At 43.2% G+C, this 14649-nt stretch overlaps 1 protein-coding gene across 6 annotated transcripts in view; it reads left to right on the top strand.

Moving 5' to 3' along the window:
- Nucleotides 1-14649, top strand: part of ATP7B (ATPase copper transporting beta) — an 81492-nt gene that overhangs the window by 35019 nt on the left and 31824 nt on the right. For all 6 annotated transcript variants that reach the window (XR_005236456.2, XM_037986662.2, XM_037986661.2 and 3 more), the window contains 4 exons: nucleotides 4195-5428; nucleotides 8636-8893; nucleotides 10737-10900; nucleotides 13617-13778. Coding sequence is in view for 5 of the 6 variants with exons in the window: in XM_037986662.2 (XP_037842590.2) it covers nucleotides 4195-5428; nucleotides 8636-8893; nucleotides 10737-10900; nucleotides 13617-13778 (1818 nt within the window). In the remaining variant the exon portion in view is untranslated. The remainder of the gene's footprint in view (nucleotides 1-4194; nucleotides 5429-8635; nucleotides 8894-10736; nucleotides 10901-13616; nucleotides 13779-14649) is intronic.

Here is a 14649-nt window from a genome sequence, read left to right as displayed (position 1 = left end):
ATCCATGCCTATACAAGCATCCATTTGTATGATATTCTCTTGTTTCACACAGGTAGCACCGTGATAGAATTGTAGTGAACTACACGCCCTTGTATTCAAGCTCGGTGTAATTCCTGCCCATATTGACTGTGCTTGGCTGTGTGACTGCTTTTGGCCAATGGGAGTTAACAAGTGTTATGCAAACAGAGGCTTGATAAGAGCTAGCACTTTGAAATGTGTTCTAGAGGAGTGCTTGCTATTGTGACACCCCCTGTCAGTACCTAGAAGCCCCCAGCTGTGAGGTCCCCACCTAGTCATAAAGAGAAGCCACATGAAAGAGAACTGGGTCCCTGCCAACAACCTCAGTTGAGCCCCTAGACAGCAGCAAGCATCCACTTGGCAGCCATGTCATGAATGAACCATCTTCTTGGAAGTGGAACTGCCAACCCCATTCAGGCCACCTCCAGTGGTGCTATGTGGAGAAGAGACAAGCTTTCCCTGCCAAGCCCTGAACGAATTGAAAAATTGTGAGCTTTTGCTAGTAAGCTACTAAATTTGGTTTGTCATGTAGCAACAGATAACAAACACATACTATATATATGGTATTTTCTGTGCCTTGCTTTTGTTGCTGAGCAGTATATTAGATATCAGCTTATTTCAGTACATACAGAGCCACATCATTCATTTTAAGAGCTGAATAATATTCCATTTATGGCTGAACAATAATTAACTAGCCTCTTATTGACAGATGTTGATGTTTCTAATGTTTCGCAGCATTCAATATCTCCATGGCATGCTTCCTTTTGCCCATGAACAAATATATTTATTGGGTAAATTCTTAGAAGTAGAGTTGCTGAGTAAAAGAGTATGTAAATTTGTAATTTTAATAGGTATTGCAAATTGCCCTCCAGAGAGGTTACACTCCCACTAGCAATGTAGGAGGACTGTGCACTGCAGCAAATGGTGAGCGCTGTACCACAATGTGGTTGGAATGTTACATTTCTCTTTAATATTTTCTCATGTATTTTAAAAACCACATGCATTTCCTTTTTGATGAACTGTCTTCTTTTTTGTTTGGATTATTGGCCTTTTGCTTTTTTGGAGGAATTCTGTGTGTACTAAAGAAATTGGCTCTTAATGTATGCTATGTGAAGCAAATCTTTTGTCCTCCAGTTATTTATCTTTTGACTTCATTTGAGTAATTTTTTGTCCTTATTTTATTTAGTTATGTCAAATTTTTTATAGCTTTTGGATTTTCTTGGTTTTATTCTGGTTTGTTTGTCATATTTAGGCTTTTCTCAATTTGAGATTATTGTAGATATTCTCCTATGTTTTCTTCTAGTGTTTTTGTTATTTCTTTTTTACATCTTAATCTTTGATCTGCCTGAAATGTCTTTTGACATATAGGTTTCCAGATAGGTGTCTGAGGTGGCTAGTCAGTTGTCTGTTAATATTGTTACACCATGTCATCCTTATTATACAGTCATGTGCCTCATAATGATGTTTTAGTCAATGATGGACTGCACATATGACACTGGTCCCGTGATATTACAATGAAACTGAAAAATTCCTATTGCCTAGTGATCTCACAGCTGTTATAATGTCATAGTAATGCATTACTCATATATTTTTGGTGAGCTGGTGTAAACCAACCTACTGTACTGCCAGTCATATAAAAATAGAGCACATACAATTCTGTACAGTACATAATACTTGATAATAATAATAAATGTGTTACTGGTTTATGTATTTACTATACTCTTCATTGTTATTTTAGAGTGTACTCCTTCTACGTATAAAAAGAAAAAGTTAACTGTAAAATAGCCTTAGGCAGGTCCTAGGAGGTATCCAGAAGAAGGTGTTGTTATTATAGGAGATGACAGCCCCATGCCTGTTATCGCCCCGAAGACCTTCCAGTGGGAGAAGATGTAGAGATGGAAGACAGTTATATTGATGATCCCGACCATGTGTAGGCCGAGGCTAATGTATGTGTTTGTGTCTTAGTTTTTAACAAAAAGGCTTAGTTTAAAAATAAAAAATTTTAACACTTATAGGATAAGTAGATAAAGAAAGAAAATTTTATACAGCTGTCCAGTGTGTTTGTGCTTTAAGCTAAGTGTTATTACAAAAGAGTCGAAAGTAAAAAAAAAAAAAATTAAACGTTTATGAAGTAAAGTTACAGCAAGCCGAGGTTAATTAATAAATTATTATTATTTTTTCAGAGACAGGGTCTTGTTTTGTCTCCCAGGCTAGAGTATAGTGGTGCAGTCATAGCTCACTGTAACCTTGAACTCCTGGGCTCAAGCAGTCCTCCTGCCTCGGCCTCCCAAAGCATTGAGATTACGATGAGCCACTGTGTCTGGCTATGTTAATTTATTGCTGAAGAAAGAAAAATGTTTTTTATAAATTTAGTGAGCCTAAGTATACAGTGTTTATAAAATTGACAGTAGTGCAGTGTCCTAAATCTTCACATCTACTCACCACTCATTCACTGACTCACTCAGAGCAACTTCTAGTCCTGCAAGCTCCATTCATGATAAGTGCCCCATACAGGTGCACCATTTTAAAAATCTTTTATATTGTGTTTTTACTGTACCTTTTCTATGTTCAGCTATGTTTAGATACACAAGTACTTACCATTGTGTTACGATTGCATGCAGTATTCAGTACAGTAACATGCTGTATAGATGTGTGGCCTGGGAGCAACAGGCTATCCCATACAGCTCAGGTGTGTGTAGTAGGCTACATCATCTGGGTGCGTGTAAGTGACTCCATGATGGTCACACAAGGATGAAGTCACAAGGATGACTCATTTCTCAGAATGTATCACCATCCTTAAACAACATTGTTAAACATTCACGTATTTACTGAGTTCAGCAATATCTTTTAAACTGCTGTCCCCCAAATTACTTAATTATTCCTCTTTTCTCTTAGGAAATGCTACAGTGAATATTTACAATTCCATGTAATTATTAATCCCCAACCTTTGTGGATATAGAAATCAACATTTATACAGTCTGCATTTTAGAAGTTATTTAAACATTTGTGTTGTTAAGCTGCTCAAAAGCCAGTTGGCAAGGTCTGCATTTTATGCACAGGAAAAAGGAGAAGATCATTCCATGTGAAGGAGATTCACCTGAAGACAAGCAGGATTGTGTACAAATAGGGAGAAATGTGCTTTTTTGTGATGTGTCATATATAAAGGTCTGTTTCCAAATTTCTGAAGCACATAGAAGTTCTGGTATAAAAAGTATATCTAGTTAAGACAGCTGTAGGCTGGGAGCCTGTGAAAGGAAGATTTTGCTTGTTAATAGAATGACTGAGACTACATCATCCCGTGTAGAAACCAGGAAATAACACTTGTACTGTGTTATGTTAAGAAAACAGGTTCTTTAATTAAGTGATGCACCTGAAATTTCAGGTAATGGCTACAGCTCTCTGAACACCCAGGAGGACGGTGACACCGAGTCACAGGCAGAACTATGAAGTTCCTCGTGAAACTCAACTTCCTGTTCTTCCAGCCTTTCCCCTCCTGCCCCTCGGCTCAGCCACAGGTGCTCATTAAACCTCGCCCAGGGAGCATACCTCCAAAGCTTTTTCACAGGCTTGTGGCCCACCTTTGGATTCCGAGCGTGTGGGCCTGGAAAGTCTGCATTTGGAGCGTGTACCTGAAGGGTGTTAAGCACGTTTAACCTCTGCTATGATAATCAGACAGACACCCCTAGAAAGAGATATAGAAGTAAGGTGTTGCCTCTTCTGGGGTTTGTATTTCCTCAGGACCCCCAAAGTTTGAGTTGAAGGGACTAAGTTCTGTGGGGAGGTATCAGCCAGAGGTGGGGACCTCTTTGGGGATACCTGTGCCTTCCCACTGTGAGCCGCTGTGCCCTCTGCCTGTGCTGCAGGCCAGCCGTGCTGCGTTCCATGTGTGAAACCGTGTCGTGCTTTCCTTCTTTCCCTCAGAATCCTCCATGTCTGTTGTGTGAGAATGACATTTCACTAAGGAGGACAGACAGTTAGCTTCTGTCAGAGAAGAATGTCAGAGCTCTTCATTTTATAGATGATGCCTTTAGCTTGCTTTCTGTGTATTTTATGTTCTTCTACCCTTGGGATGTTTTGACACCAGTGGCATTGTTTTCCATTTTCTCAGTGCCAGAGAAGCTGGGATGTTGTAGAAAATATTTAAAGGATAAAAAATGTTATTTCTTTTCGTTTTAGATCTTATCTAAGCTTTCTTTGCCCACCCGTGCCTGGGAACCAGCAATGAAGAAGAGTTTTGCTTTTGACAATGTTGGCTACGAAGGTGGTCTGGATGGCCTGGGCCCTTCTTCTCAGGTGGACACCAGCACAATCAGGATCTTGGGCATGACTTGCCAGTCATGTGTGAAGTCCATTGAGGACAGAATTTCCAATTTGAAAGGCATCGTGAGCATGAAGGTTTCCCTGGAACAAGGCAGTGCCACCGTGAAATATGTGCCATCAGTTGTGAGCCTGCAACAGGTTTGCCATCAAATTGGGGACATGGGCTTCGAGGCCAGCATTGCAGAAGGAAAGGCAGCCTCCTGGCCCTCAAGGTCCTTGCCTGCCCAGGAGGCTGTGGTCAAGCTCCGGGTGGAGGGCATGACCTGCCAGTCCTGTGTTGGCTCCATTGAAGGCAAGGTCCGGAAACTGCAAGGAGTAGTGAAAGTCAAAGTCTCACTCAGCAACCAAGAGGCTGTCATCACTTATCAGCCTTATCTCATTCAGCCTGAAGACCTCAGGGACCATGTAAATGACATGGGATTTGAAGCTGCCATCAAGAACAAAGTGGCTCCCTTAAGCCTGGGACCAATTGATATTGAGCGGTTAGAAAGCACTAACCCAAAGAGACCTTTATCTTCTGCTAACCAGAATTTTAATAATTCTGAGACCTTGGGACACCAAGGAAGGAATGTGGTCACCCTCCAACTGAGAATAGATGGAATGCACTGTAAGTCTTGCGTCTTGAATATTGAAGAAAATATCGGCCAACTCCTAGGGGTTCAAAGTATTCGAGTGTCCTTGGAGAACAAAACTGCCCAAGTACAGTATGACCCTTCTCGTACCAGCCCAGTGGCTCTGCAGACGGCTATCGAGGCACTTCCACCTGGGAACTTTAAAGTTTCTCTTCCTGATGGAGCCGAAGGGAGTGGGACAGATCACAGGTCTTCCAGTTCTCATTCCCCTGGCTCCTCCCCAAGAAACCAGGGGCAGAGCACATGCAGTACCACTCTGATTGCCATTGCCGGCATGACCTGTGCATCCTGTGTCCATACCATTGAAGGCATGATCTCCCAACTGGAAGGGGTGCAGCAAATATCGGTGTCTTTGGCCGAAGGGATTGGAACAGTTCTTTATAATCCCTCTGTAATTAGCCCAGAAGAACTCAGAGCTGCTATAGAAGACATGGGATTTGAGGCTTCAGTCGTTTCTGGTATGTAGTTGATGTGTGTTTGAGGTATGTCCTGAGCTTGTCTCCTTTTCTCTTTGTGTCTAATAGCTCCTGGATGGTGGCGTAGGTGAGCCCTGCTCCCTGCCTCGCATGTCAGCAGTTGAACAAAATCCTACAAACTTTCCTTGCATGTTAAATTTGTTAAGATAGAGGAAATACAATTTCCAAGCGTCTAGATTTTGCTTTTCATATAGTTGGGATTTTGTATTAGTCTGTTTTGTGTTGCTTATAACAGAATGGCTGAATTTGGGTAATTTATAAAGATACTGAATTTATTTCTTATAGTTACTGAGAAGTCTAAGGTTGAGGGCCACATCTGGTGAGAGCCTGCTGCCAGTGGGGACTCTGGTGTCACAGGGTATCACGTGGCAGGGCTGCTGAGCATGCTCACATGGTTGCTCAGGTGGCTCTTCTTCTTTTTAGAAAGCCTCGATGCCACTCTTCTGATAACCCATTAATCCATGAGTGGATTAGTCCATTCATGAGGGTAGAACCCTCATGATCCGGTCACCTCTTAAAGCCCTCACCTTTTAACACTGCCACATTGAGGATTATGTTTCCAATATATGAAATTTGGGGGACACATTCAAACCATGGCTGCCTGGAATGCTAAACTCCTTGGATTTGGGCTTCTTTCCTGGAGAGAATTCTGATTCTATATCCTGAAATAGAACACTATGGGACCATCCAGGCCCTTTTCTTACCAAGAGAACTATTATCACCTTCTCAAAATGTTTTATTGCTAGACAACAGAACCTTAGTGTCATAACTTAGAGGCTATGCTGGTAAAAATGAGAGTTAAGGAAAGGATTTATCAATGATGTTTCTCTCCCCATTTGATGAATATAAGAGAAGAAGTAAAGGGAGGGAGCCATCAGGCTTTTTTATTTTTTAATTAAAAATAAAAAAAAATTTTTTTTAGAGACACAGTCTTGCCCTGTTGTCCAGGATGGAGGATAGTGACATGATCATAGGTCACCGCAGCCTTGAACCGCTGGGCTCAGGCCATCCTCGCACCTCAGCCTCCTGAGTAGCTGGGACTACAGGTGTGCACCACCACACCTGGTTCATTTTTTTATTTTTATGTTTTTGTAAAGACGCGGTGTTGCTATGTTCCCCAGGCTGGTCTTGAACTCCTAGCCTCTAGCAGTCCTGCCTCAGCCTCCCAAAGTGCTGGGATTCCAGGCATGAGCCACTATGCTCAGCCACCATCATGGGTTTTAATCAGAGGAAGCACGAAGTCAGATTATATTTTAGAAGACCAGTGTGGTGTCACGGTACAGTGTCCGTTGAGGCAGTGAGACCACATAGGAGGACAGGTGAGAAAGAGGTGGGTTTGAAAGACATTCAGGAGGGCAGCTCCACCAGGCTTGGCGTCACCAAGAGGGGTGTGTAATGGGGAGGGCCATGGAGGAAAGGGGTAACTGGGATGAGCCCCTAGCTGAGATGCTGGAGGACAGTGGAATAGAAGGGCCTTGAATTTTGAGGGAGAGTGTCAGGCTGGAAATGCAGAATTGAGTGTGGGAAGATGACAGAGACCTAGGAAGAGTGACTGTGGGATGGGAAAGAAGCAGAGGGAGGGGGAGGGGTCTCCTAGTCACCCTGGACATAATGCAAGCTGCAGAGGCCAAAGTCTGAGTCGTATCTTCCCGGGTTAACTAGGGGAGGCCGTTGGAGACCTCAGCAGCTGCTTCAGGACCCTGGGAAGGTGGGAGCCCAGCCTGGCTGGTGGTAAGGGTGGAGACCACTAGTAGCTTAAATTAGGGATAAAGAGGGTGATAGGTGAGTGGAGATGGTTGGGAGAAATGCTGAAGGTAAGGAGGGAAGGGGCACATGTTGTGAGGGGCAGCTTGTGGGTGGTGTGTTGTAACCGATTAGGTCCCAGACATGGGCCCTGCACGTGCGTGTCTTGTGGACTGGACCAGGACATGGCTGGCTTCCTCGGCCTTTTGGCTGGTACTCGGTACTGTAGGGGGCAGCGGGCCCAGCACTAGAAAGAGCTGCCTTTGGCGGCACAGGCAAGCCTACCAGCAGCTCAGCGCTCAGGGATGGCTGGACTTTGGTTTCCCACATAGTTTCTTGTGGTCACTGAGATAAAGTTTGTTCCTTGAAAAGTTCACTCAGCTGTGAGTGTTTTCTGCCTCCCCTCTGTGCCCACAGCACACACCCACTGCTGAAGGGAGCGGGCATTCGTGTGAAGTGGCCTGGGCCTGTGTTGTGCTTTGTCTTTTGTACCAAGTTTCAGGAAGGAGTTTCTTTAAAACAAAAATCAATAAGGAAAACACAGTAGAACAGTAAATCCTGTACACAAAAGGTGAGAAATATAGTATAAGGTAAACATCTGCCTGTTTTTGTGTGATGTTTAAAGTCTTTCAACCGTGCAATCAGGTAAAAAGAAGTTAACATGAAGTGGTAAAAAGAAATTAGCGTTAAGCTACATATTACAGAATAACTCGATTTGATTAAATAAACCTAGAAAGAAAAGAATAGTGATTTTTTTTTTTGATTGGGCAGGATTATGAGAATTATGTTTAGCCCAAGAGGTATTTAGGGTATCAGACCTAGCAAATAAAAATATAGGACATCTACTTAAATTTTAATTTTTCATAAACAATGAATGATGTTTTAGTATAAACATGTCCCGCTCAATATTCATGACATATGTATAGTAAAAATTATTTGTTATTTGTCTGAAAATCAAATTTAACTGGATGTCTTGTATTTTACCTGGCAACTTTAATTTAGAATAAACCATTAGTGTGCCAGTTTGTATTTGAAGAGCCGTTCTCGATTGATTAGGAGCTCCTTGAGGACAGCCTTGCGGTTTCTTTGTTTCTCCTTGGACTCAATAGCACCCCGCATGCAGTAGGTATTCCTGAAGGACATGAAAGTTAAGGTGAAGTTACAGGGTAGCTCAGTGGAGGGATTTAATACAGAGAACTATTTACAAAGGTGTTAGAGAGCTGGAAATCCAAATACGCAATGGGAAGAACCCCACAGATTAACAACAGCAGGAAGCCCCCTCCTCCATGGTGGCTGAGGAACAAGGTTGTTACTGGAGCCCAGGGACTGAGACTGCTTGGTGGGAGCCGGGACCATGAACCCTCACCAAAAGCCCTGAAACCTCTTGTTCTGAAAAACATATTATTTGTTCTTCTGATTTGAATATTTTCTGACATTTTATCCTAGAAAACTGTTCTACTAGCCCTCTTGGAAACCACAGTGCTGGGAATTCCATGGTGCAAACTACAGGTGGTACACCTACATCTGTGCAGGAAGTGGCTCTCCACGCTGGGAGTCTCCCTACAAACCATCTCCCGGACATCTGGGCAAAGTCCCCAGAATCAACCAGAGCAGTGGCACCTCAGAAGTGCTTCTTACAGATCAAAGGCATGACCTGTGCGTCCTGTGTGTCCAACATAGAAAGGAATCTGCAGAAGGAAGCTGGTAAGAGGTGAACGCCCATCTTGAACTTAGGAATGCTGCTTATAGACCTCATATTCTCCCTTCAGAATATCCAGCAACTGTGTTTATCAGTAGCCCCGATAACCAGGTAGCAAGTTCATTATATAGCATAGATGTTTGTCTAATGTCCTCATATAACTGGCAGTCTGTTCTTTAGGAAGTATTTAGTTTGAGATAAAATATATCTCTGAGTAAGTTAGCCATTGAAAATCCAGTTTAAAGGTCATGGTACCTTCTATGGATAGACTTCTCAATTAGATTGTGCTAGTATTATTCCATATTTTGTTCCCTCTCATCCTATCAACCCCTTACTATAAAATGAATAAATAACCTGCATTTTGTATAGAAGTTCCAATTTCAAATATTCTTTCTTGTTGTTCCTATAAACCAGAGAGTGTTTGCAGAAACAACAAGACAGGAATGTGTGGAAATGTCAAAGTTTTGTCCTCCAGAATGCATTTCCAATACTTTTAAACTTGAAAGTACAACAAAATTCTGTCCCATTTGTTTGGAAAATTTAACCATGACTCTACCTTGCCACCAGAATCACTTTCTCTTTTCTTACCCCAGTGACGTGTCTTTTTACTTGAACTCCCTGGCCCTTAGAATCGACCCTGAATTCAGATGACATGTTTTTCCAGCCTCTTGTTCACTATGCATTATAGCTTCCTGCAGCTCTAGAGTGACTGTTAGCAGATAGAGGTGTTAATAGGAGATCATTTGTTATTCATGGTCTGACTGCTCATAAAATTAGCCTATAATCTCCTGTAGCCTATGTTTCTGTTCCTGACTTGAATCCTCATTTTTATCCCGTGTGGCATCCTTTCTGAAGCACTTCATTCCTTTCATTTATTTGCATGAGGCTTTTTTCCCCATGTTAAACTAACACAATAGTGTTAGCAAGATTGTGGGATTTCTTTTTCATACCTGAAAGTCATTAGAAACTATAAAATAGTAAGGAAAACCACTTTTGAAAATTCTTTATTTTTTCCTTGTATGAAAGTGTCTGGAGGAAAAAAAAAAAAAGATATCCTTTCTGTAACAGCAGTCAATAACTGCAGACCACACTACTTACTCCATTGGTGTCTTCTAAAGCCTGAGTGAGAATGTGTCCATATGCTGGCAGCATGAGCATCACCTGGGGGCTGGATGGACCTGCAGAACTCAAACCTCCTCCTAGACCGACTAGTCAGAAGCTCTATTTTAACAGGGTCCTCGGGTGATTCATATGTCCATTAAAGTTTGAGAAGCATCGTTCTTCTAGAATAGTGGCTGTCAAACTTCCCTGTACATTAGGATCACCTGGGGAACTTTTCTTAAAAAAGTGATGCCTTGGGAGGCCGAGGCGGGCAGATCATGAGGTCAGGAGTTCAAGACCAGCCTGACCAACATGGTGAAACCCCATCTCTACTAAAAATACAAAAATTAGCCAGGCATGGTGGCACATGCCTGTAATCCCAACTACTCAGAAGGCTGAGGCAGGAGAATCGCTTGAACCCTGGAGATAGAGGTTGCAGTGAACTGAGATCATGCCACTGCACTCCAGCCTGGGTGACAGAATGAGACTCCATCTCAAAAAAAAAAAGAAAGAAAGAAAGATGCCTGCCACCTACCCCGAGAGACTCTGATTAGGTTGGTCTGGGTTAGAGATCAGACATCGTGATTGTTAAAGGCTCTCCAAGCAATCCTCATGTGCAGCCGTGTTTGAAAACTGCTGTTCTAGAGGATTCTGGGAAGATGTGTTTCTTTGTTCGGTTATGTTGACTGTGTCACCCTGGAGGTCCTGCCCACCCAGAGTGTTACAGCCATGACCTGATGGTTCCAGGTGTTCTCTCCGTGTTGGTTGCCTTGATGGCAGGAAAGGCAGAGGTCAAATATGACCCGGAGGTCATTCAGCCGCTTGAGATAGCTCAGTTAATCCAGGAACTGGGCTTTGAGGCAGCAGTCATGGAGGACTCCGCAGGCTCCGATGGCAACATTGAGCTGACAGTAAGTACGGTGGGTGCATTTCGGGGTTACAGGCTTCTTCTGACAATTTGCATTTTGGACAGCATCCATCTTTGTGATTAGTAAATTTCCCCATCTTGGACATGTCTGGTTTGTTGTTGTTGGGTATTTTGTTTGTTTCACCTTCCTTTGAAGCCGACAACAATGACTTGTTCGTTTTGAGAAAGGTCAGTTACGTTAAACAGTCATGGGAAGGATCCCACTGAGAGTATTCGGGGTGTTAGGAGGAAGAGATGATGAGCTGCAGGAGTATAGAAGAAAGAGGAATTAAAGACGGTGGACTGCCCTGAGCTGGGTGGTTAGGGGGAGTTGAACATGAACACAGTCCTTCAAGCCTAAAAAGAAACTAGCATGCCTGCAACTATCTCAAGGCAGTAGAGGGAAGTCCATGTGGTAGCAAGTGCTGTTCTAAGAGAAAAGGACTTATGATAGGTGCATGGGTGTCTAGAGGGCCAAAGTGCTCCACAACACTCAGTCTGAGGGGAATGTTCCAGGTGGTGATTGTTGCCAGTGTTTGGGGTGGGGAGGTATTGTTTCCTATCTGTCTACATGCTAACACATTATCGGAAACAATGGGTGTCTCTGATGCATAGAACATGCTATGTTTGAAAGCACTTCTGTACTTTTTGTATAGCTCTTTTTGTGTAAGCAGAGGGAGACTTAGAATAACTCACAGAGAATTGGACGACGCTGCTTTACCCAGGTCATCAGAGGGTTTCTACTTCCTTCGTGTTTTGTCAGTCATAAGTGGTAACTGGATGTTTGAGGGGAAAGCATTGAGGACACAGAGGCCCATGAGCTCCTGAGCAGCCATGTTCTTTGTGGAGCAAACCCGTCGCTCTGGTAGGGCCTCTCTGTGTCTGGAGGGCACAGCTAATACTTGCTGCATCACAGCTTTGGTCAGCCCCACAAGAGGTGCCCAACAAGAGGGGCAGGGTATCTGCTGCAAACCTTGGGATCTGCATGGGGACATCTCTGCCTGCTCAGACTTCTATGTGGAAAATCTAAAGCAAGAGGATTATTGGAAAAGGTGCACATTTCTTTTAAACAGTGTTTTTTTTATTGCAGTGTTCTTTTTTAAAAAAAACCATGCTGTATTAATAGTTACATTGTCATCACATATTCAGATTTTATGTTAACTTCTGTATTTAACTGGTCTTCTAGGAAATGCTGACCACTGATCCTCAGAAGAGTGAATTGTCTATTTGCTTCATATTTGCCTAATATATATCCCAGGAATAGCACGTCACACTTAAGACTTCCGTTTCCCATGTCAGGACGCACAGCATGGTATGGCACAAGCAGTGTAGGCTTTAAAAACTGGGTTTGGGTTTTGGCCCTGTCGCTGCAGGGGTACTTCCGAACCTGGTCTGAGAAGATTCGTCTCATGCTGCAGATGGCAGTGACTTGAAGCAGATTCTGGAGCCAGCCCATTTGGGGACGTGCTTCAGCTCTACCTGTCACTGGTTGTGTGACTTTGGACAAGTTCCTAAACCTCTCAGTACTGTGGTTTTGAGACCTACCTCTTAGTTTTGGTGTGAGCAGCACAAGGCCTAGGACAGCACCAGTCACTTTGCAAGTGCACAATAAATGCTACTTCTTATTATTGTTGTTATAAAAACAAGCAGAGAGCAGAGAAGTACCATAGAAATATTTGGAGACTTGATTTTTAAAATTCTGTTGGCAGTCACCTGCCAACAGGTAAGCTCCTAAGTTTGCCCAGTGGTCCTTGCATTCCCATTTTTACCTTGGGTCTTGGGCCAAGTTGAATGCATTCTGATTACAGATGAGCTCCCCTCTTCCTCCTCCCTAATTCCAGACGGGACCCTTGGCTCTGTATTCTGGGATCACTGATGTGAATTTCAGCATGCAGCTCCAGTCACGTCATTCCAGTGCTCATTACCCCTCAGTGACTTCACATCAGGTGCTAGCTTAGCAACACTTCAGCTGGCTGCTCAAAAGCCTTCAGGCTGTGGACCCAGCCAGCCCTGCAGCCTTCCATCCTCTCCCTTGGGCATCCTGTGCCCAGATAAGCCTGGCTTTTGATGTTTGCCTGAACACCTCATGCTATCCTGCCTTTTGTCTTTTTCGAGCTTCTCCTTCTGGTAGCATCCTTCCCTTCACCTGTCAACACCCTGTTTGTACCTTGGGACCACCTTTGATTACATCTCCTGCATCAGCCACTTTTCTCCTATTAATAAGAGGTATTAACATCATCACCCTTGGAGCCAGCAGAGCTCTAAAATAGGGAAGATGGTAGCAGTAGCTGCAGACCACATGCCAGCAACACTTGGGATTACCGAGAGTATTTCAGGAGTGCAGCGAGTTTCACAGAAGTTCACTTCCCCATACAGGCATTAGTATCCCGGCTTTGCAGTGAGGTAACAGACAGTGGAGAGGGGCTTATAAAAACCCATCCGTATCAGAGCCGGAAGTCAAGCCTTGGTCTGTTGCCATCTGCTTCGTGATTGGCTGTCTTCTGTGCCTGTTTTGGGAAAGAGCTACTGTTTAGTCCCTGAAGCCGCTGGAGGAACGTTGAGAATCTCACACGCGGTGTTTGGAGGTATAGTCCAGGGTCTCGAGAGCAGTGCTGAGGAGGGAAAGGCTCATAGCTGCCTGTTACCCAGACTCCCCAGACTGTCTTTCACAGGCCACCTTGATCCTGGGTCTGTGGGATTCTTGCCATCCTTTGTTGCAGATCACAGGGATGACCTGCGCGTCCTGTGTCCACAACATAGAGTCCAAACTCACGAGGACGAATGGCATCACTTATGCCTCCGTTGCCCTTGCCACCAGCAAAGCCCTTGTTAAGTTTGACCCGGAAATTATCGGTCCACGGGATATTATCAAAATTATTGAGGTAAGTCATTCAATAAAAAATTGTACTCACCTTTTTAAAAACAGCAATATATAATCAGTGAAGAGAAATGAGAAAATATAGCTGAGAAAAAATGAAAATAACCTAAAATTCTTTGACTTTTCCCATGGAAATAAGCTCAGGCATTTTAAAATAAACGGAAGGTAAGTAAATAGTAAATAATCTGAGAGAGGGTATCAGTGAATGGGTAAGAGAAAGATGAGGAAAAGACATTATTATTATTGTTTTAATTTTAAATATTCCCTAAGAAATATCAATATTGTCAAGATACTCTGTACATAGGGTTAAAGTGCCTAATTGTAATTTTTAAATGTGATCTGTGCCCAAACCAAGTATCTGTAGAGCAAAGGAATGTTGGCCTTGGGAAAAATGATACCACATTTTGCCACTGTGCCAGGCCAGTTGGCCAGTCTTGTGGTGGAGAGCTTGGCCGCTTCTGCTTTGGAAAATCAGTGAGAATTTTCATGCATGCCCTGCCTCTTACTCCCTTCCCAGTTTGTCCATAGACATGCCATTTCCTTTTTACAGTTTATACAATACTAGACTATAAGAGAATGAGCATCAGTGGTGATCTGAATGGGTTAAGGCCGTCAAAACTGAACAAGACTAAATTGTAACAGCTAGTAAGGATAAATTAAGTTTAGTGGGAACTACATGTTATAAAATTGCCTATGAAATGAAACCTATTATAGCAGGATTAATGTAGTATCCTGAATTTTCTCTTCTGTGTGTGTGTGTGTGTGTGTGTGTGTGTGTTTACAGAGAGATGCTGTCTGTTATATGGCCTGGGAGAGGTTTTTTTTTTTTTTTTCCTGCGATAGTCTCCCTCTGTTGTCCAGGCTGGAGTGCAGTG

This window comes from Chlorocebus sabaeus, chromosome 3 (assembly GCF_047675955.1).
Source record: "Chlorocebus sabaeus isolate Y175 chromosome 3, mChlSab1.0.hap1, whole genome shotgun sequence".
NCBI lineage: Eukaryota > Metazoa > Chordata > Mammalia > Primates > Cercopithecidae > Chlorocebus > Chlorocebus sabaeus.
This window is presented reverse-complemented; position numbering and strand designations above follow the sequence as displayed.